The sequence below is a fragment of the Castor canadensis genome, chromosome 8, assembly GCF_047511655.1.
Source record: "Castor canadensis chromosome 8, mCasCan1.hap1v2, whole genome shotgun sequence".
NCBI classification, from domain to species: domain Eukaryota; kingdom Metazoa; phylum Chordata; class Mammalia; order Rodentia; family Castoridae; genus Castor; species Castor canadensis.
This window is the reverse complement of record NC_133393.1, coordinates 153445928-153467876: the sequence shown is the minus strand read 5'-3', so window position 1 is coordinate 153467876 and position 21949 is coordinate 153445928. Positions and strand designations below refer to the sequence as shown.

The 21949-nt window shown below is 54.8% G+C and overlaps 1 protein-coding gene across 2 annotated transcripts; it reads right to left on the bottom strand.

Annotated features, from left to right (window-relative positions):
• Positions 1-1316: 1316 nt before the first annotated feature.
• On the bottom strand, positions 1317-21949 carry Parvg (parvin gamma). 2 transcript variants are annotated; one of them, XM_074084662.1, is made up of 13 exons: positions 21689-21949; positions 20051-20143; positions 17985-18049; positions 16505-16607; positions 15352-15492; positions 14347-14462; positions 13066-13121; positions 12251-12270; positions 11153-11211; positions 10880-10948; positions 8806-8907; positions 2081-2153; positions 1317-1612 (listed from the first exon to the last, which is right to left on the bottom strand). In XM_074084662.1, exons 2-13 carry the CDS (start codon positions 20127-20129, stop codon positions 1503-1505), a joined length of 993 nt encoding a protein of 330 aa, XP_073940763.1. In that variant the 5' UTR covers positions 20130-20143; positions 21689-21949; the 3' UTR covers positions 1317-1502. The 2 variants fall into 2 exon arrangements, with proteins under 2 accessions (XP_073940763.1, XP_020029804.2); XM_020174215.2 differs by having other exon boundaries at positions 21676-21946.

The following is a 21949-nucleotide window of genomic DNA, read 5'->3' as shown; positions in this document are numbered from 1 at the left end:
CCCCAACTCCAAAATAACAGGAACAAAAATAACAGGAACAAAATAACAGGAACTGGAGATGTGGCTCAAGCAGTAGAGCACCTGCTTTGCAAGTGGGAAGCCCTGAGTTCAAACCCCTATCTCCCACACACAAAAACAGGATGAGGTGAGGCTCAGAGTGGCTGGGTATTGCCAACCTGCAGGGGGTGAAGCTTACCTGAGGGAGGGGTAAAGACCCCCAGGAAGTGGGGCATCCTAGGATGCTCCAGGTGGATGACATGTTGAAGGGATATCATCATGGAGAGGCTACCTGAGCAGATGGGAAGAGCTGAGCTCCAGGTACAGAGGGGGCACACCTGGTATGGGATAGAGACATGTCCCAGAGGCAGCAGGGAAGGGGTACAGATGAGGAGGTATACCTCGGATGGGACTGAAAGTTCACAGGGTGCAGCTCACAGGTGGGTAAGGGGCCAGGTGGAGGGAAGGTTCAAGACCCCCTCACAGCAGATACCAACTCCCAGGCTGGCCTGGTACTACATTCCTTGGCTCCCCCATCACTCCAAGCTTCTCCAGCTGGCCTGGCAGAGGTGGCCTGGCCCACCCCACACCCACTCCCAAGTCCCTCCCAAAGCCAAGACTGTCAAAGTAACAACCCCAAACCTTGGGGTTCTCCTCTCCCTTGGGGCTTGGAACTGAGAGGAAGGAGGGTAGCTTGGCACCCAGGGCCCAGTCCCAACCCGCCATCAGCCTCCCTGCATCTCTGCACCCCACACCTCCTCCCAACTGCTTCCCACTAGACGTCAGTGCCTGTGCGGCTTGGGAAGCCAGGGCTGGAAGGACTGTTGAATTCTTCCACAAGTTCCTTTTTCTTTGCCAAATACTCAATGATGGCTCCCTGGAGTCAGCCTGGAGACAGAACTGTGCCCACTGGTCAGCCACAAGATTTCTTCTGTGTGACTTTGGGGCAAAACTCACGATCACAGCTGTCGGGTTGGCCTGGGCCATGGTTCCTTTGGCAAGAAACCAAATTTGCTTCTCCGAATAGGCGGGGACTTGGTTTTGGAGCCATACAGGGGCCTGGCTGATGATCCTGCAACTGTCACCCTGAATGGGGGGCAGGCAAGCAGCTGAATGTGGAGAACTGGGGCTGGGCCTCTGGGAACCTTGAGCCCCAGGGAAGTTCGCTGCCAGTACCTGTGCAGATCAGCTAGCTGTGTCCACCTGCAGCACCCTGGGACGGAAGCAGCCTTCATCACCTTTAGGGAACTCCCAGGGCGCTGGCAGGCTCCCAGAGGCCCCCAGGAGAGCTTTGGTAAAAAAACCAAGCAAGACAGGTATCAGCTCAAAACAGATGCACGCCATGTGAGTTCAAAGGCATTCATGCAGCTGGGCACAGGAGAGGGTGGGAGAGACGATGTGTCACAAACACAGAGGAGCTCAGCTGGACTGTAGGAGGACCTCAGGAGCACTGGACCCCTCAGCTGGCCCAGATAGCAGGTCTGGCTTTGGGAGGACAGTAACAATTAATTTGGGGTTCCACGGGGTGCTCTGTCTGCATTTGCTTTCAGCTTGTGCTTGGAGAAGAGGCCGTAAAGCACACGGAGTGTGCTCTTAGCATCCTTATTCACGATGTCTGCGGGCAGAGGGAGAGGGGCAGATGGTCAGCCAGGTCAGGGGTGACCAACTGTCCTGGTTTTGCCAGGGACAGAGAGGCTTCCTGAGAGGTGGCACTGTTGGTGTTAAAACAGGGACAATCTCTGGCAAACCAGGACAGAGGGTCCTACTGGGCCTGAGTCCCAGTACCTAACACAGGCCTTGTCTCCCTCTTCCCATCCGGAGCCTCCCCAGCACCCTTCTTGTCCCTTTCAGTAGAGCAGTTCTGAAGGTCTGGCTTCTCTGGGCGCCTGTCCCAGGGACCCCCGCCCCCCACCCCTGCATGCAGATGCGGTCTCCACAGCACCCCCCAGAGGAGACCCCGGCAACTGCTCCTTATGGACCTGCAGCAGGACTCCACCAAGGCCACCTTGTCCCCCGCCTTGCACCTGCTCTGGGGCCCTGCCCTAAGGCCAGACACCCAGACAACAGGCCACAGCACACTCGCCTTCAGGGCTGATGGGGTGGCTGAGCAGGCCTTCTTCCTTCAGCAGCTCCAGTGCCAGGGTGACATTGTGCAGCTACAAGGAGAAGCTCGTTAGATGTGGCGTCCATGTCTGCCCAAGGTGAAATCTGTCACAGATGGGAATCTCACTCCCTCACTCTAGGGGCCACGGTCAGCCCTCAGTCACCCTTAGCCCTGCTCTGAGCAGGTGCCACACACTGCCTATATGCATGACCAAGAAGGCTGCCTCTACTGGGACTGTTGCCAAGGAGGTGTGTTGGGTGGGTAGAGGGTTGCCAGGGAAGGCTTCCTGGAGGAGGTGACATCTGGAGGTGAGTCTGCCAGGTAAGAGGACTTCAGTAGAGAAAGAAACAAGGCCCAGTAGGTAATAGAGACCTCTCAGAAACATCAGGTTTCAGGACAAAACTTAAATTAGAAATAAGGGCAAAATAGTTTCTGCTGGGTATTGAGGCGGGGGGAGAGGGAGAGGGCGGAGTGGGTGGTAAGGGAGGGGGTGGGGGCAGGGGGGAGAAATGAACCAAGCCTTGTATGTACATATGAATAATAAAAGAAAAAGGAAAAAAAAAACTTAAATGGAGACCAAGGCTTGGTGTGGCCAAAGCGCTCATCTATACCACAGCACAGAAAGTGGTAAAACCAGGTCTGCCTTACTTGAGCCTGTGCCAAGCAGGCTGGAGGCTGGAAGAGCCACCCCTGCCCAATGGCTGTCCCTAGGAGACCTCTCTGCCTGGCTGGAGCCTCACACTCAGCTCCCTGCTGAGTGGAGGGTGCCGGGGCCTGTGTCAGGCCTACACAGGTTCAGGACCACACTGGGTCATGTGTAGCCTCTGACCCATCCTTGGCCTCTAGCCTCTACTTGATGCAAGCTGCCTCCCCCATCTCCCTGTGTCTTGAGCTGGAATGTGATGAGAGACCCAGGGCCTTGTACACTGGACTCAGGGAGACCATCCTGTAGACCTCCTGTCCATAGGTCCACCCCGGGGGTTGGACTCTCCAGCCTGGGGCCCCATGCCTGGTCCTGTTACCTCCCCACCCACTACAGCTTCAGACAGCCAGGTCCCGGGCAACCCAGTGGAAGCCACAAGGCCAGCGTGGAGGAGCATCAGATGAACCAAGCCAAGCAAGACTCGGCCGGGGGTGCCAGCCCTACCCAAGCTGTCTCCAGTCATCTACTGGCAGGTCAGGCAAGAGGAGACTTGGGATCTGGGTTGGATGTTTTTGGAACCACCCTTCCAAGTTTATGACCTCAGACAAGTCACAGATACTGGCTGGGCCTCAGTTTCCTCATCTATACACTGGGGAGAGCACATCTGTCTCTCCAAGGAGTTAGGTGGATCAAACATTATGACGGACACAAAGCCAGATTTGAAGGTGGAGAAAAGGAAGCCATTAGCCGAAGGCGATGAGCAGAATCCCTCTGTACTTGGACATTGTGGGAGCAGTGAGGCGGAGGGCAGGTCCAGGATGTAAAAGAGAACAGGCTAAGGTGGACTGTCCTCTCTAGGACTGGTCAGGAAGAAGAAACAGGTGCTGGGCAGTGCCAGTGCCCTCCAGCAGGGGGCGCCCCTCTAGCTGTCCAGACCAAAAGGGAAGGAACTCTCCTGCAGACCAGAGCTCCATCACTTACTCCTGTCACTGTGTCCTAGAGCCTCCCCTGCCCCTGCTGGAATATTCTGAGCAGGGAGGATTTGCAACTGTTGCTAGCGTCATGTTTGCATCACAAGCATCAAGTGCAGGTCGCACAGGGAGTAAATATCACGGTGAGATGAAGAGGCTGAGAACCCGGAATCAGCACCCTGTTCTCCCCCTGGAGGTCAAGTCTTGATGTCCTTGATGACTGGCATCTCCACAAACAAGATCCAGGATGTCGAGGGAAACTGTACCTGAGGCCAGATAGTTTGGGAGAAACTGTGGGGCTGAACAAAATAATATAGAAGTTCTTTGCCGCAAGACTTCTCAGGGCCTTGAACGTGTTACTATGTGTCAAGAAGATGCATACGTGTTTCCCCAAGTTATTTGATCATACGACCTGTTTGTCACAGAATACCTTGGGGACCCATGTTTTAGAAACACCTCATTTGCTCACTCATTTGAAAAGTATTTGTTGAGCACAGCCTATGGGCTAGCCACGCACAGGAGCCAAAAACAGACCAACTCCTATCTTGGTGGAGTCCATGCTTTGGGAATTGCTGCTGGTGACTCTAAAACTGATCCCATTAGCTTCTTTATCACTTTTCCCCAACAAGGCTCATTCAGAACTGAAGATCTTCTTCCAGAATGGCTGATTGGTTCCAGAACTGTCGACCTGCTCCCTCCCCGCCCCCCCCCGCCCCCCGCCCCCCCCCCGCGCATCCCTTTCTTCTGGGCACAGTTTGAGATGATGAAGCGAAGCACTGCTGCTCCACAGGATGAGGGAGGACATGTGACCTGGGAGGACATGCTCCCTTCTTCAGGGACAGATAATTGAATGTGGAGGAAGCCTGCAATTCCTGGCTCTGGTGATTTCTGCAGAGCAAATGATCCCCGTCCCTAACTTCTACTCCAGAAACGAATGACAATCTCACGTAAACAGCACAGGCAATCCAGGTCTGATAATGAAAAATCCAATTTCCAGAGGCCTCTCTGCCAAGATAACAATCCCACAGGCATCGCCCACCTTTGGAGAGGGCTGTTGTCACCGCCACCTTCCCCTAATGACTCTCAGTGTTTGCAGCGCACATTCCTGCCGCACTGAGTTGCCTCGATAGGTCCATCTGAGCAGAGAGGCTGTGTGTCTCCCCTCCATGTTGCTGCCTCACCTTTGAAAGCAGGTTCGAAACTCTGTGCACTCAGAGCTAGCTGGGCACGGGAGGCTGGAAGCCTGTGTGTTTGTGCCGATTGTGTAACTGGGGTTTGCAGCATGCAAGGTAGTGAACATGGACCACGAGTCCTGAGGAACACAGCACCTGAGGGCCAAGGAGGCCCCATGCCTCAAGAGTCTGGGTTCTGAGCAACTGCTGCAAGGGACCCCTCAGCTCAGGAGTCCTGCCCCTCTCTTCTCCAGCCTCTCCTCCTTGTTCAGGCTTCCACGTCCTGCCTTGTAGACATAAATCTACAGCCCCAGAGCCCCGCCCCCTCCATCCCATGGGGCTCCTCCTCTGCTGTGAGAGGGATCAGGAAGCAGCAAGGGTTTGGAGATAGGTAAGCCCGTATGCCAGCTGGACCTCTTGTCCTAACTCGCTGTGTGCTCTCAGGCAGATTACTGTGCCTCGCTGAGCTCACTTTCCTCCTGTGGAAGTGGAGATGGGAAGAGTTCCCAACAGAGGCCCACTCTGCACATTTGTTAGCTCATTACCAGTGCCTGCAGGGGAGCCCCCCCACTGGCCCCGTTCTGCACCCACACACTGCAGGTTCCCGCACCTCCCCACCCAGGCCCCAGTGAACTCTGGCCAACAGTGAGCTGGAAGGGGCAGGGCGCCGGCTTGGTCCAAGCCTCACATGCTTTGTTGGTCTCGTGTCTCTGCCTCTGCTGGGAGAAAACATGCCAGGCTGGATGCCAGTCCCAGGAGAGGTCTGAGAGGCATGTAACTGAGGGACAAAAGGCCAAACCCCCGCCAACCCTTGGGCAAGTGAAAGAACCCCACTGAGCCTCCACCAGCCAAACTCAGATGACTCGCAGGTCCATGAGAACAAACCACTGTGGTTTTCACACACCACCCAGTAAGACTGTATGTTACACAGTGCTTCTGAGGTGATGACTGACTGACACAGTGCTCCTGAGTGTTCAGAACCAAGTGAGCGCAACCACTACTCCTACCACGGCTGCAGGACTACAACCACTTCCTTGCCCCCAGCCTGAGCCCTGAGTGGATCTTTAAGTCAGGGGCAGACTGCAACCTACAGAGGCAGTGCCCACGCCACTTAAGGTGACACCTCTGTGGTGGCAAGGTAGGCTGAGCTCTGCAGCCTGGTCCTGTACAAGACTTGTGGCAAGTCAGCTGAGTGGTCCAGGAAGACTGTTGACTTCCAGGTCCTCATCTTGCCCTCTGTAAAATGGGGATGAGACCCCGCCCTGCCCCTGTTCCAAGGAGTGGAACAACAGTGAGATGGGCAAAGACTCAGGTCAGCAGTCCTCAGGAAGGAAGAGGAGTCATGTCCGTCGAGCGGCCTACAAAGGGCTGAGGGTACATGGCAGAAATAAAAAGGTGGTCGGAGGCAAATGCCTTGGGAGGGGGGCATTGTCGCGGGAGGCAGGCGAGGCCCAGAGATACCAGTGTAGCAAGAGGATAAGAGGAGACCTGGCAGGATGAGGGAGAGGCCTGGAAGAAGGCTCTGATTTGGAGTCTGGTGAGACCCCAGGAGGACTCAGCCTGCAGCAGGGGGTGGGGGGGCAAACAGGCTAAAAGGCCTAACCCAGCCCCTGCACACACTTGAGAGGGAGGACAGGACTCTCCCCTCCCCAGAAACAGCCCCAGTCTGGTCCTGGGCACAGTCAGCAGCCCTACTTGATGTCTTCCTAACAAGCAAAGGGCACTGCTACAGAGATAAACAGGCTTCCTGTCCTGGTGTGCACGGAGATAAGCTGGCCACCTGGGGTTCTGGGCAGGCCACCAGTTGCCCGCGTGCCAGCCCATCCCTCAGCTCACTCCAGCAGCTCTTCCTGGGGCTGACAGAAGCTGGGTAGACTCCCAATGTCCATAGCCAGGTGCAGGTCCGGGGAACTGGGGATCCACACTCTCCAAGCTTCCCCCTGGAAGGCTCTCCACGCTCTCACTTAGTCCCCACATGGCCTGGTGGTGGCCAGGGCAGGCATTGGCAGCCACTTCAGAGACAAGAAGCCCAAGGTGCAGACAGTAGATGGCTGCACAGCAGGGAGGACCCAGGTTCTCATCAGCAGGGAGTGCTCACGGCCTCTTCCCCAGGTGTCCCTATGGGCCCCCGTGTCCTCATCTGGAAGGCAGTGGGGAGCTCTACCTCACCAGGTAGCTCTACATCCTGGTAGCCCAGAGATGGGAGAGCCCAGGAGTGCGCAAGCTGCCAGCTGCAGCAGGGCCTAGGCCTGAGGAGTGGAGGAGGGCATGAGGGTTCTGTGGGAAAGACGCGGTCGCCGATCCTTTCCTGAGCTCAACCTGCCTCTCCCACCTCCCCTCTTAATCCCTCTCAGCTTGTCATTCGCCATCCTGTCAGACCATGGCCCCTCCTGCCTGGACTGACGCAGGGTTGCCCAGCAGATGTAGCTTCCAGGATCCATGTGGGACTCCTCACACTGTACCCCCAGGCCCACCCCTGCAGTCCAGTGAGCCAAGATCCCATCCTAAACCCTTCTGAGCCTTTTTTGAGGCTGTTCCCTCCTCAGGAATGCCCTTCCCTTTCCTCCTCAACTCTGAAAACAAACCCTCATCACACTCCAGGCCACCCTGATACGATTGCCTTCCCTAACACCTTCAGGTGTGTGAACATGTTTCATTCCAGTCCTCTGGCCTCGTGCATCATGAACCAATGCGTCCCACTGTGACCTGGAAACCATACCCTCCGGGGTACAATCAGGGGAGGCGGGGAGGTTCTGAAAACCTGAGCTGCACTGAATGTCTTCATGGTCCATGCAGCTCAGGCCCTCGAGGAATGAGGAATCAAGTGTGTAGGTGGACTGGGTGAGTGGATACATGGATGGTTAGATGGATGGACAGATGGGAAGATGGGTGAATGGCTAGGTGGATAAATGGAGGGTGGGAGTGGATGGGTGGACTGATGGGTAGGTGGGTGGGTGGGTGGTTGACTGGGTGGGTGATTGCATGAGTGGATGGGTTGAATGGATGGGTAGATGCATGGATGGATGGGTGGGTGATTGGATGAGTAGGTGAATGGATGGATGGATGGAAGGATGGATGGATGGATGAGTGGGTGATTGGATGAGTAGGTGAATGCATGGGTAGGTGGGTGGATGGATGGGTGGGTGGGTGGAAGGATGGATGGATGGATGGGAGGATGGGTGGATGGGTGGGTGAGTGGATGGATGGATGGGTGGGTGGGTGGATGGATGGATGGATGGGAGGATGGATGGATGGATGGATGGGAGGATGGGTGGATGGATGGGAGAATGGGTGGATGGGTAGGTGGGTGAGTGGGTGGATGGATGGGTGGGTGGGTGGATGGATGGATGGGTGGGTGGATGGATGGGTGGGTGGGTGGAAGGATGGATGGATGGATGGGAGGATGGGTGGATGGGTGGGTGAGTGGATGGATGGATGGGTGGGTGGGTGGATGGATGGATGGATGGGAGGATGGATGGATGGATGGATGGGAGGATGGATGGATGGATGGGAGAATGGGTGGATGGGTAGGTGGGTGAGTGGGTGGATGGATGGGTGGGTGGGTGGATGGATGGATGGGTGGGTGGATGGATGGATGGGTGGGTGGGTGGATGGATGGATGGATGGGAGGATGGGTGGATGGGTGGGTGGGTGGATGGATGGATGGGTAGGTGGGTGGATGGATGGATGGATGGGAGGATGGATGGATGGATGGGAGGATGGGTGGATGGGTGGGTGGGTGGGTGGGAGGATGGATGGGTGGGTGGGTGGGAGGATGGGTGGATGGACTGACACTTGAACAGAACAACTTCCCTTGTACTCTTCACCTGGAAGTGAATAAACACAGATGGGCATACCACTTCCATAGATCTGTCCATCCAAGGGTTGACCACAAACGAAACCCCTTGGAGAACTCACCATTTCTGCAGGAGAGCTGGGGGTGAGGTAGAATTCCTTGAGGTGCAGGAAGAAGCCTTCCAGTTGCCCAATCAGTAAGAGTAAGATGACTCCATCTGCAAACTACAGAAGAAAGAACTGGAGGCTCTGGCACCTGAGAGGCCAAGGTCAACGATCCCACTCTGTCCTTCATAGGCCATGTGGCCCTGAGGAAGCCGCACAACCTCCTTGAGCCTCAGGTTCCTTTTGAGAAACAGGGATGGCATTCCCAGCCTCACAGGTTTGTAACCAGCAGCACAAAGCAGTCATGGACTTAGTATATTCTCAATAAAAACAGCTATTGCTAAACTTGCTGTGGAATTGTCACTTCAATTTTAAAATGACATATTGTTCCAGTGGCTCCAGAAACACAGGAGAAAACCATTAAGTATAAAATTATTCCATCAGGAAAAGGCAGAGAATAGCACCCAGGGCTCCTCTTGGTGGCCATACATTATTATTTCTGTCTGTTCTGTCTGCATGTTCAGAGATAAAGCTGTCATCCCCGCCACCAGCTCATCATATGCTAATGTAATCTATCGAATCTCTTCAAAGATACAAAACCCAAGATTGGATATTGCAGGAAAAGCCACCGCTCGAAGTCCTTAATGAAATTTCTTCCTATTAAGTCTGTTCCAGTGTTATTAGTTTGGGCCTGAAATCCTTTCCGCTGATGTTCCCTGCTAAGACAAGTGGAATACGGGGACTTCACACCCCATTATCCAACAGTCTCTAACTACTGTCCCCGCAATGGCCATTCTTCTCCAAATGCCATTATTTCACCAAGGGAGAAATAAGGATGAAACAGGTGAAATATAAACCTAGAAAATCATCCTGTTTATCCCCCATGAAATATGATAAAACCACAGATGCTTCATTTATCACGGGTCCACAGTGTGCCAGGCAAAGTACCGAACACTGGTGCCCACCAGAAGAGGAGCCTGAGGTTCAGAGAAGCCCACTAACTTGCTCAAACTCGCACAACTAATCTGGAGGCATCCTTGGAGCCCAAGGGGCATAAGAGACACTCACAAGATGGAAACACATCCATCTGGCTTCAAAGTCTGTTACTTCCCCAGAAGGGTCCCCCACACAACCCTCCCATGGCCACTGCATGAAGTGATTGTGAGCAAAAGATTCAGCCCCAGAGGCTGGGGTTCAGATCCCAGGGCCATCACTGTGTGGCCATGGGTGTTAACTAACCTCTCTGGGCCTTAATGGCCTCATCTGTAAAATGGGGTGGTATCAGTTCACACCTCAGGGGATTGCTGGGAGGATTCACTGGGCTGATATAGAGAAAGCACTTTGTTCAGGGCCTGGCGAATAGTGGGGGCTTTGCTGTTTGGGCTGTCCATAGCTACCACCCGTCCCCAAGCGCATCTGGGAAGCAGCAGCAGCAACAGCCAAGCACCCTGTAAGCCTCCAAGCTTCCGTCTGGGACCCTCCTCCTCATACCCCGCCACCACCATGGCCCAAGCCCACTTGAAGCCACCTGTCACCACCCTGAAGGCTTCAGGTGGCTGTCAGTTCTCTACAACTCTGTCCCCACTCTGAAGGAACACTGTGGGGACACAGGATTCTCACAGAAGGCTGTAGTCAGCAGGAACGCTGATCCTGTGATCGCATTCCCGCCTGGGACATTGGGTTTGCTTTGCCATGGTGGGCTGAGACCTCTAGCACTGCAGGAGAGACATGGAGCCCATGGGTGGTGGGGCAGTGTCACACCTCCAATGGCACATGGCCTGGTAGACACGGCTAAGTGGACAGTCACGTGGGGAGAGCACACGGCTTTGAGTCTTGGTATCTGATGGTCTAGGATTCAGTACCAAAAACATGTAACGATGAGTGGTAACACTAGCCTGGGCAACTCCAGCTTTGCGAAGTGTCCCTCAGTGCCCTCAGCCAGGATCCCCACTGTGTCCCAGTAGCAGGCCCCTTGGAGAGGGCCCCAAGGCTCTGAGAGGTGACAACCAGCCCCCGGCCATACAGTGAGTTCCTGGAGCCTATCAAACCCTCTTTCCTTCCCCACCTGGGCACCCTATAGCTATGTCCTTACCTGGGTGTCCAGATTCTGCACAGATAGGCCCAGGCGCTCCAGCTTCTGGTTGACAAAACTCACGATGGCCTGCCCAAGGGAGAGTAGGGTCCTCAGATTTAGGGGTTCAAAAATGCAGCTTCCCACCCAGACTGACCAAACCCTTCCCCAGCACCCAGCACCCAGCACCCAGAGCACAGCAGGAGTGGAGCCAGAGCCACCTCCTCCTCCACTTGGCTCCTGAGACCCCACAGGTGTGCGACAGGAGCCGTTGGCAGCTTTGCTCTCTCCTACCTCTTTCACAGCACTCACTTTCTCCGGAGCCAGCTTAAATAATTCATCAAAGACATCCTCTGCAGACCAGGGCCAACAAACAGATTGTTATGATGCAATTATCTTCCCACCAAACAGGGATTTCTTTGCACAAAGTTCCTCAGAATAACCACCCGAAGGGAGAGGAGGTTTTAGCCCAGGTTCTTGAAGGAAATGGACCTGGGTTTGGATCACTGCTTTCTGGCTGAGTGCCCCGGGAGAATTGCCTCCCCTCTCTGGGCCTCAGTTTCCTTGTCCATAATGTGCGGTTGATGGTGCCTTTAGATAGGCTTGCTGCTTACGCACATGCTTGGCCCAGTGACGGTGCTATGTCTAACAGGGTGTCTGTAGCACTCCATGTTCCTACAGCTATGTTCAAAGTGGGGAGGATTCAGTGAGGAAAATCAGTGCTAGGAAGTGGGGAGGGATAGATGGATGGATAGGTGGGTGGGCAGATGGATGGATGGATGGAAGAAGGATGTATGGATGGATGATGGATGGATGAGTGTGTGGGTGGATGGATAGATGGATAGTTATAGGAGTGGATGGATGGACGATGTGTGAATGGATGGGTGGATAAGTAGGCGAGTGGGTGGATGGGCAAAGGACATGTGAATGGATGGATGGATGGATAGGTGATTGGGAGGGTAAATGGATAATTGGAAGGAAGGATGTGTGAGTGGATAGTTGGCCAGAACAACTGACCAAGGATGGGCTGAACGAAAGAGTGATGGCGGGATAAAGTTGGTTGGAGAGCCACTCTGTCCCAAGAGTGACAACCACATTATCGAGCACTCAACATGTGCTAAACACATCCACACTCACCACTAGCTTAAAAGGGGCTGCCATTTTGTCCTAATTACAGGTGAGGAAACTGAGGCACAGACAGGTAAGTCACCTGCCCAAATTCATCTGCCTAACGAGTGGGAGAATTGGTGTTGCATCCCAGGCTCTTGGGCTCCAGAGCCCACACAGCAACAATGAAAATGAGGGAAAACACCAGCGATTCACTGTCCATCACTAGGTGTCCACTTCAACACACGTCAGATAGGGAAAGATTTCCTTCGGTTATGTACTCACTTGGAGGCTCCTTGTCTGGGCTAAAGAGGAAATTATAGGAGGAGAAAAAAAGCAAACGAATGATTTTCTAAAAGGCTGCAAGTCTCTAATCTAACCTGACAAGTTGGGTGTCTGTTAAGGTCACAAGGAGGGGGGCATGCCCATTTTCCCCAGCAGCCCATAGGTAGGAGAGGTACAGATGGGGAATTTGTGGAGAGCCAAGGGCAAAAGAGTTTGTGCCCTTTTCCTGGGGCTTCAGCCCTAAAACATCTAGATCTTGTGTCTTTGTGGCCGCTGTGCTGCTGGGGGCAGAGGCGTCCAGTTCCAGCCTGTGCATTTTTATGCAGACACATCCCATTATCACCACCCCAAAGACACAGTACGCCCCAGCACCCCAACACGCCTTCCATCCACTACCCCACACCAGGTTCAGCACCGATTGGCTCTGCCTGCCAGTGATTGGCTTTGCAAGTGAGCACATGCAGTCTGGTTTCTGCATTTGGCCTGGTTTGTTTTGCTGCATTTTTATTGCTTTAGGATGGGTTTTTTCTTTGATTTTTGTTAAATTTTCTGCCCCATGGAAGCGAGGGTCTCTGTGGCAAGGCCAGGCCAAACCCCTACAACTATAGTGCTGGAGAAGGGAGCTGGGCCACAGGGGCAGAGACCAGCAGCCATAGGGACCCAGTCTCAGCCCACAGGCTACACTGCCAGGACAGACAGACACCACGTGCTTCCCACTTAGATCCCAGCCTCCAGCACACACAACCCTCGCCTTAGCTCTACAGTAGCTCATGAGGACTGCGAGCCAGATGTCATGGTCCCTGTCCTGCCCTTACCTGCACTCTGTGAGCTGTTCCGTGAACTTCTCTGACTTCAGGCCACTCCTAGTGCTCTAAGAAAGGAAAGAGAGACAGATGGAGTGGTCCCAGGAAACCCCCTGCCACCGCCAAAGCAGCCCTGGGGGAGGGGACAGTTTGCCAGGCCTCATGTCCTCCTTGGGAATCTAGCCGAATCCTTCCCTGCCAGCCTTGGCTGAAAGAGGAGGTGTGATGCAGCCACAAGCAGCTGGGGCTCTGCAGGCACAGTTCCCCCCAGCCATACCCAGGCCCCTTGGCAGTTCATGAAATGTTGAAAGGACAGACCTCATTCCCAAAGTACCCCAGGGTCACTGGAAGTAGCTTGTTTTGTTAGGCCAGTCAAAGGAAGCCCCAGGTCCTGGGGACCCCCGGGGGGCTGGGGCAGGAATCTGGGGCAGCAGGAGCAGGCAGGTTGCCTGCTGTGGTGCTCAGAGCCTGCCTGGGAGATCCCCAAGCATTCACCACGGCACAAGTGAACACATGCTGGAAAGAAAAGGCCTGAAGAGGACATGGGGCATGGTCACAGCTGTGGGCTGGTGATGAGGGACATTACCCTTGGGAGAGGGTAACAGTTTTGTCTCTGTGGTGTGGCCATGAACCCAGGAGACATGGGGGCTGTCAGTTGGGATCTTCCTGACAGTCCCTGGTCTCTACCTCTACCAGGGCATATGCTGAGGTCAGCAGGGCTGGCCGCCCCTGGACCCTCCTCCCGTCCCGACTGGTGTCTCCAGCCCAGTCCCCTACTGCTGTCCTCATGGGATGTGATATTTCTTTTCTTCTTTTCTTTTAGTAGTCCTGGGATTTGAACTCAGGGTCTCTTGCTTGCTAGGCAGGTGCTCCACCACTTGAGCCCCTCCACCAGTCCTTTTTATGTTATCTTTAAGATAGGGTCTTGCTTTATACCTAGACCAGCCTGGACCTCCATCCTATTTCTGCTTCCAGCTGCTTCCTGCACAGCTGGGATGACAGGTGCACCATTCCTCCCCCCCCACACCACACCATTGGTTGAAGTGGGGTTTCGCAAACTTTTTGCTGGGATTAGCCTCAAGTCACACAAAATCTTCCTGATCTCAGTCTCTCAGGTAACTAGGATTACAGCTTTGAGCTACCATGCCCAGGCTTGGGGTGGGATACTTCTCACAGCCTCCTAGAGCCCACCCAGGGTTCAGCCCTGCCCCAGGCAGCAATTCCAGTGCAGGGTGTGGCAATAGGAGCCAGGATCTCAGTTCATGCTCTCGAATGCCTCAGGCAGCTGCTCACCTCGATGATGATGACCTCCACCTGGACGTTGGTTGGGAGGGCCAAGTCAGGCTGGAAGTGCCTAGCCAGAGCCACAAGGAGGTGCAAGGTGGACAGCAGGTCCTTGTTGAAGATGCCTGGGAGAGGAGATGAGCTCTGGTCAGAGCCCAGAGGCCACCAGAAACGGCAGCCAAGTGGAGGCTTCCTCCCCTTGGTCCCCACGCAGACCTCAGAGGTCTGTGTTCAGCCTCTGTTAGCAGGTTATATGCAAGCAATTGCCTCCTTCCTGGACCCCTGGCTCAACTTACTGCTTTGTTAAGGCTTGACACAAGTGACTCCATTTTGATTCTGACAGTTTTCACACCTCAGGCCGCCACAGGAGCAAGCACAAAGTTAGACACCTGGGCAAGGAGCAACACATGGGTGTACCCTCCCCTTCCCCCAGCCTACAGAATGACACAGCCACCCACTCTGACCTGAGAGCAGAGACGTGGAGATATGTATCCAGAACCTTAAACCGTTACACTGGGCTCCAGACACCCCACTTTGGGGGTACAGCCCAAAGGTGCTGTGCACTGCGCTCAGAGCTTTGGACAGAAGCTGTTCACTGCAGGGTTGGTTACAGCAGAAAAAGCAGGCACAGGTAGTGCAATCATGAGATTTAAGCCAGCTGAGACTTAATTCAGTATTAACATGATAAACGTCGGCCGTGGATGGTGAACTAACCAGCCGTGAGCGTGAAATGGGACTCAGTGAAAGCTGGGTTTAAAACTGACCCCCTCACCATCAGTGCCCAGTCACAGAGAAGCTACCTCACTCCTCCAGACCTCAGAGTTCTCTGGAGTACGGGGAGATCCAGAGAGCTGAGCAGATGGAAATCTTCACTGGACTGTGGACGGGGTGGGGCAAGGAGGCCTAGGTTTCACACGCCCTCATTTGTTGTCGAGCATGAGCTAATGTCAGATGTAAGCACTCATGTGGCAAGCCCGATGGATGTGTCTTGGTCCTGCACAAAGCCCCACATACTCTCCACACTCCACTTGGCCTGCTGTTCCTCCACCTGTAGGCTCCGGTTTACAGCTTCCAGGACGACACCGAGCTTGCGCCTCTGGCTGGCAGCCGTCAAGGCGATTTCCTCCACCTCCAGCTTGAGTGTGGCCAGCTTCTCTGCAGGCAGGAGAGGGTGGTGAGGGCCCCAAGAGGCAGTGCAGGGGTACCATGGAGACCTGGAGGGCCGAGTCTGGCTAGCACTTGGGGTACAGGGCCGGGGGAGCCCTGTCCACTCGTGAAACAGGACCAATAAGGCACTCAGGTTGTGTGACCTAAGCAGATCGCAGTTCTCTTAACTGCCCCGTCTCTGGTCCACTTCACCTCGGCCATCTGTGTCTGCACTGTGGCCACTGCATAGCCCCGTCCACATCTTTCCCACAGCGCAGGGTGGCTTGATGAGTGACCCCTGCCTCCTTAACTGGGAGATGCTGGACACAGCACTAGTCATCTTGGAGCCTCAGCTTCCTCACTCAAAATGGGGACAGGAACAGTGAGGAGCTGTTGGGAACTGACTGAGCCTGCTACCTAGGAAGTACCCACCTAAAACCTTGGCTGTAAACCCCTGGGATGACTCAGTAGCCTATCTACCAAGAGTTCACCATGCTGGGCCCCAGGCTGGCACTGAGAACCAGAATCAGGACCCCCCCCCCGGCCCCAGGGCCAGCATTCTGTACAAGACACACCTGCAGACCATCCATGGATGTCTGGGCAATGGCAGGGCAGCTCTGGGGATTCTGGGAAGACCTCCTAGGGGCTGGGCCATGACCCTGACTATGGACACCCCTTCCAGCATGGGGAGAGCAGGTTTCTCTGGTATCTCCCAGTCTCTAAAAACAGCAGGTGTTCTATAAAAGCAGAAGATGCAGTGTGGTGTGGGAAAGAACCCCCACCCAGGTGTCAGACCTGGCTGGAACCACATCTCTGCCCCAACCACTCTTGGACGTGGTCAGGGCCTCCACCTCCCCAGCTCAGCCATCTAGAAAGCAGGACTGGTGTTCCTTCACCCAGGTGTGTGGTGGGGACTGAGGCAGGAAGCCATCTGTAGGGACTGGAGAGGCCAGATGGGGCCATGGGAGAGGCCTGGTGGCCCCTAGAGCAGCTAGCAGGTGAGGAATGGGGCAGGGCTTACGGAACAGGTGGTCCAGGATGAGCCCATCGAACATATCCTCCTCCAGACTACGGACCACAATGTGCTCAGGGAGGAGCATGGCGTTGATCCATTCCACCAGCACCTGCCGGCCAGAGGGCGCAGTGTACAGAGGCAGGGTCACCTGGCTGGGCTTTGACCTCAGCCTGGAGTGTCCCCACCCCCTGCTAACTCCTATCCAGCCTTCAAGGCCTGGTGAGGTGTTCCCTTCTGCGGGAAGCCCTCTGTCCCATCCCACAGGCTGTCCCGGGCCTGCTCTCGCTCCTATTTCTTTGTGGGGCTGACATTGTGCTGTGAAAGGTTTTGGTACAAGAAGCTGACACTACTGTCACAAGTACCTAAACTGCAGACGAGACATTTCTTTTGCTCTAAGCCACACATGTTGTGACCATCTATTGCTGCAGTACCAGGAGACTAACATGGGGCCATGTTAGGGCCAGAGGATGGTGCCCTAACAGGGAGCCACCCTAACGGGGGTGGCAGGGAAGGTGGGTAACTGGCCCAGCTCCTGCTCTGAGGTGCCGGAAGCTTGAGGTCTTGGGCCATGACTGGCTCTGGTACTCACCCTGCACTGGCCACTTCCCTCTCATCCCTGATCCTGGGATAACCACCCAAAGCAACTACTCACACCCGTCCTCAGGCAGGATCAGCTTTGCAGGAACCCACCCAAGATGGCCAGGGTGCCCAGGAGGGACCACGAGCCATTTTCCTCTAGGCCTAGGGCTGTGCCAGGTGTGTATGCCATGGAGGGAAAGTAAAAGGAAGGGAAGGAGAGGGAGGCAGGAGGGAAGGGGCCCAAAGAGCTCTGGGTGTGGAAGGTGCCAGCCAGGCCTCTCCAGAAGAGACAACAGAGGCTGTGGGGCATAGACCCTCCTACAGCCACACCAACAAACCCCATGGCCAGACAGAATCAGAAACTGGGAGACCTGCTCTAATGGTTGCATAAATTGTAGTGAATTCATTTACAGCACTTTCCACGGGGACATACTTCACCATGTGTTGCTGTTTGTGCTTGTTTCTTTCAGGGAACACAGTCATGTTAACAGCTTTGGGCTCCTGGCTATGCCCTCATTTTAAGCCATGACTGCCTTGAGCACATAACAGACTCAGGCTTGGGGCCTGATGGCCTGGGTCAGCTAGATATTTCACACAGGTCAGGTCACCTCTCCAAACCGACACCTCCCCAGGCCACAGGTGGCAACTGGTCCCTCTCAACTGTCATGAGGCATGAGGGGATTTTTGCATGAAGGAACAGAGTTGGTGTTCAATAATTGTTCACTCATATAGGCATTCAACAGGTCTCACAGGGGCCTGCAGGGCCACCACCTGCCAGTCTGAGGCCAAGTTGGGGGAGGGTGGCCTGCTGCCCCCATCCTGTGGAGGGGAGAGTCTCGCCCTCATGAGAAGAGGAGAAGCCAGAAGACTGGCTCTAGAGATGCCAGGGTGGTGATGGCTGCTCTACCTTCTGCAGGTCTTCAAATTTGGGGTCCTTCCGGGAATTGGGTGGCAGGTATCTCTTCTTTTCTCCTGGAAGCAGAGGTGGGTGTGACATGCGTGTGGGGACCAGTGGCACTTGGCAGTGTCTCCCTGTAGGTCGCCCACAGAGCCCAGGACCACTAGACTGGGTGGAGAATGGATGGAGGATGCATGGATGAGTGGATGGATGGATGGATGGATGAGTCAGTGGATAGAGGATGGACATGTTGGTAGATGGGTAGATGAACAGATGGATAGATGGACAGGTGGATGGATAGATGGATGTGGGCTACCCCTTTCCAGAGCAGACTTCTTATCACTCTTAATCACCCCAGGCCCCAGCTGATTTTGGAACTTCAGATGTCTCTAAATCAACTGTGAAACAAGAAATCAATGTTTTTTCAAGTAGCTGAGCCACCACCCTAACTTAGCCACGGTCCTCATGACACTTCCCAGTCTGACAGTTCAGAAACCCAGAGGACACAAGGCATTCACCCCCGCCCCAGGGCCCTCTCTGTGGGGAACGGATTACGGGAAGCCTATAAGAACATAGCACAGCTCTACCCCATGTTCTGCAGGCTCAGATTGGCGCAGCCCCAGCCACAGAAGAGGAAAATGCAAAACAGCTGCTTTTCCTAAGTTGTTTACATTCAGAGAGGTAGATCCAGGTTTCTATTGTTACAAAGTCCCCCAGAGCTGCTGCTCCACCTCCTTGTTTACCACTGGGTGTAAAAGACTCACTGAAGGCGGACACCAGGCTTTTTGGTTTTGGGCTTTTGCTTTGGCTTTTGGCTTTTGGATGAAGGGAGGCTTTTTGATGTGGGAGGCTTTGGAAGGGAAAAGGATTGCTGAAGGGAAAAGGATTGCTAAAGGAGAATTGCAAAAGGGGAATTGCTAGCAAGTCTGAGAGCTGAGATTTTAAGAAAGCTAAAGGAAACAGTGTAAGTCTGCACCGAGAACTTTATACATAGGCTTTAGAAAAGCTAAACTAAAGAAAAGCTAAAAAGAACATGGGACAGTGCAAGTCTGAGCACCGAGGCTTTAAGAAAGCTGAAGAGAGAGCATGGGACAGTGCAAGTCTGGGGGTAAAGACTTCAAGAGAGATTATGCTAAAGAACAGCTAAGAGAGAACATGGGACAGAGTGAGTCAAAGGAAAGAGACTTTAAAGAACAGAACAGACTTTAAAAGCAAGGTTTTAAGGACAGACTTTAGAAGCAAGGTTTTAAAGAATTGTAAAGGAGTAAGGCCTTAAAGGATAAAGATAGAGAAAAAAAGCAGAGTGAATGAAGAGAATAGAGAAAAGAAGCAATGAGGCTACTGTGCATCCCCATCCGAGTGCCCAGCACACCTGGCCCCAACTTTCTGTCTGTCTATCCTGTGTCCTTTCTGCATCTCCCATCACCACCCATTTAGCCCCAGTTAGGTTCAGTAGTAACAGGAGTGAGAGAAAAAACTCGCTCCACCTCTTGGTGCTGGAGTTCTCTCCCACAGCACCTAGCAAGGCCACATTCTCAGGGTCTGCAGAAAGTCACACCCCACTCCTGTCCTTTCTGCCTTTTCATACGTTTTCATCGCTATCAGATTTCTGCTCTAATGGCTGCAGAAATTCTAGAGAGTTCACTTACAGCCCTTCCCACTGGGACACTGGGCGCTTCCCAGTGTGTGGTTGCTTGTGTTTGTTTCTTTTGGGGAGCACACTCATGTTGACAGCTTTGCCCTCCTGGCTGTGCCCTCGTTTTGAGCCATGGCTGGGAGGAAGACTCTGGGGCAGCACCCCAAAGGGCTTGCAAGGCCATCGGGACTAACAGCAGCAGCTGCTGTGCCAGCCTGGGATGTGAGGTTACGGGTGCACAGGGACAACTGCAGCAGGCTCAGGAGACACAGCTAGGCCAAGCACAAATGGAAGGTCTAGAAGGGTGAGCGAACTGGAGACTCGGGTGACAACTCAGAGCACAGTGCACATTCTGGACATGGCCTGACTTGTTCTGGTGACAAGGACCCTCACACTCCCCACCCACCACCCACCAGCCCTCTGCCCGCTGGACTGGCACCTTGTGGGAGCTCTTCCTCCACGGGCAGGGCCACCTCCTTGGGGAGCTGCAGCAGGTTGTAGAGGGGCTCTGGATCCATCTTCTTCGCCCACCCTGGAGGATGCAGGGGACAAGGTGTCATACTCGAGGACGCCCAGATTCAGTCCATGCCCACTGTGTCCTCCAGAGGCACAGGTGGCCAAGTCCCCCAAGGATAGAGCAAAGGGACAGGGCCCTGGTAAGGAGGCCTAGAGCCCACAGACTGAGGGCATGGCCAGAACAGAAGCTTGGCACGGAAGTGGGTCCTTCCACGCCTGGTACACAGCAACCTGCCCACCATCCCTTGCCCAGAAGCCCCCTACCCCAAGCAATCAGGACACAGGAGTGTAGCCCACTACTCAGAACACTAGAAATCTTTGGGAACGCTCAGCGTCACCCTGGGTCCATTATGTGGAAACCAGTGTCCCCTCAGGGACCCTGAGCCCAAGACCCACTGACTCAGAGTGGGCACTGCCAGCCTTGCAGAGAGTGGAGGGCTGGTATGCCAAAGCCACCAGCTGTGTCCCCCAGTCTGCACAGGCTTGGCTCACGGAGGAGTGTTGGTCCAGGTTGGCTCCCGACTCCGAAGACTCTCTCCAGTGGGTTAACAGCCCCAGCCGCTCCGTGGGGTGAAGGTCTCCAGACATTTGTCCAGGAAGCCTAGGGCACGTGCTCTGTGGGGAAGCTACAGTTCCCACCCCACGTCTGGAGGCAGAAGCAGAAGCCAGTGACCCCCCCCTTCTGGTTCCCCTGGCCCACTTCCTCTCTAAAGTTTCACTTGCACTAAAACTTGTACAGCCTGCTCTCTCTCCAGCCTCTGCACTCTCCCAGCCTTCCCTAACTCAGACATTTGGGCTGAGGAGGCAAAGCAGGGAGCCCAGAGCTGTATGGGAGAGAGAGATTTGCAGACTGGAGTCACTGTAGCTAAGACGAGAGGGGTTACTTCAGGAGCTCCTCCTGCCCTGCAGCCAGGTGAGGGAGAGGCCAAAGCCACCAGGGGCTCCTCACCCCAGGACTCCCAACGTCCCAGTTGGCTGGAGGAAGGTGCACTAAACCTGGGGTGAGGAGGCCTGCGTTCCAGACCAGCTCCTCGTTCTTTAGCTGGTGACTTTGGGCAGATCCCCAACCCTCTCTGGTCCTGATGCATCTTTACAAGGAGCAGCTGGACTTGATGCTTGCCACAGACAGCCGAGTGGCCACAGACCTGGAGCTGCTCTGGTGGCCCGCATTCCTGGGTGAGTCCCTTCCCTGCCCAGGCCTCTGTGCCCCATCTAAAGAGGGCCTCCTTTCTCCCCACACATTGCTTGAAGCTCAGGAAGGGACAGGGACTGTGCACCTGGCTACCTAGAGGGGTAGGCAGGGCTCTTCCGTGTTGGGCTGGACCTTGGTAACGTGGGGAAGGGGCCAAGCAACCTTGGCATGGGGCTGGGGCTCAGGGCTCCCGTTTGACCGCCACCCCCTCACCTTGTGAGCTCAGCTGAACTGTGGCTCTGCGTTCCTGTCCTTCTGACCTCTTGACCTCTTTTGCCCCCCAGCCCCATCCCCACCCAGCACACCGGTGAACAGAAATTTCCAGCAGCCAAGGGCCAAGATGCAGAAGGACTCACCTGTAGGACTCACCTCCACGCTAAGAAACAAAGGCTGGGCAGTTCCAAGGCGTCCTGGGTCCCACTAGAGGTAGGTTCTGGTACCTTGGTTGTCCCTGGGGCCCCGTCCCGTCCCACCGCCCTGCTCACTTCCTCTCACTGCCTGCCGAGGTGGCTGATGGGCACTTCCTCTCCTCTGGCTGCCTGAGAGTGGAGGAGGGCAGAGCGAGTCCACCCCGAGCCCCCAGAAGTGCAGAGGGCTCCCTGCAGCCCCAGCCCCTGCCCCAGCCTGGGC

What these genes read in the sequence shown, in the direction of transcription:
- Parvg (XM_074084662.1), bottom strand. Translation starts at nt 20,129, where the DNA reads ATGGATCCAGAGCCCCTCTACAACCTGCTGCAGCTCCCCAAGGAGGTG. An exon ending in GGAGGAAGAGCTCCCACAAG is followed by an intron (nt 18,050 to 20,050) that starts GTGCCAGTCCAG and finishes CTCTGCTTCCAG; the next exon opens with GAGAAAAGAAGAGATACCTG. An exon ending in CCACCCCATCAGCCCTGAAG is followed by an intron (nt 1,613 to 2,080) that starts GCGAGTGTGCTG and finishes CTCTGCCCGCAG; the next exon opens with ACATCGTGAATAAGGATGCT.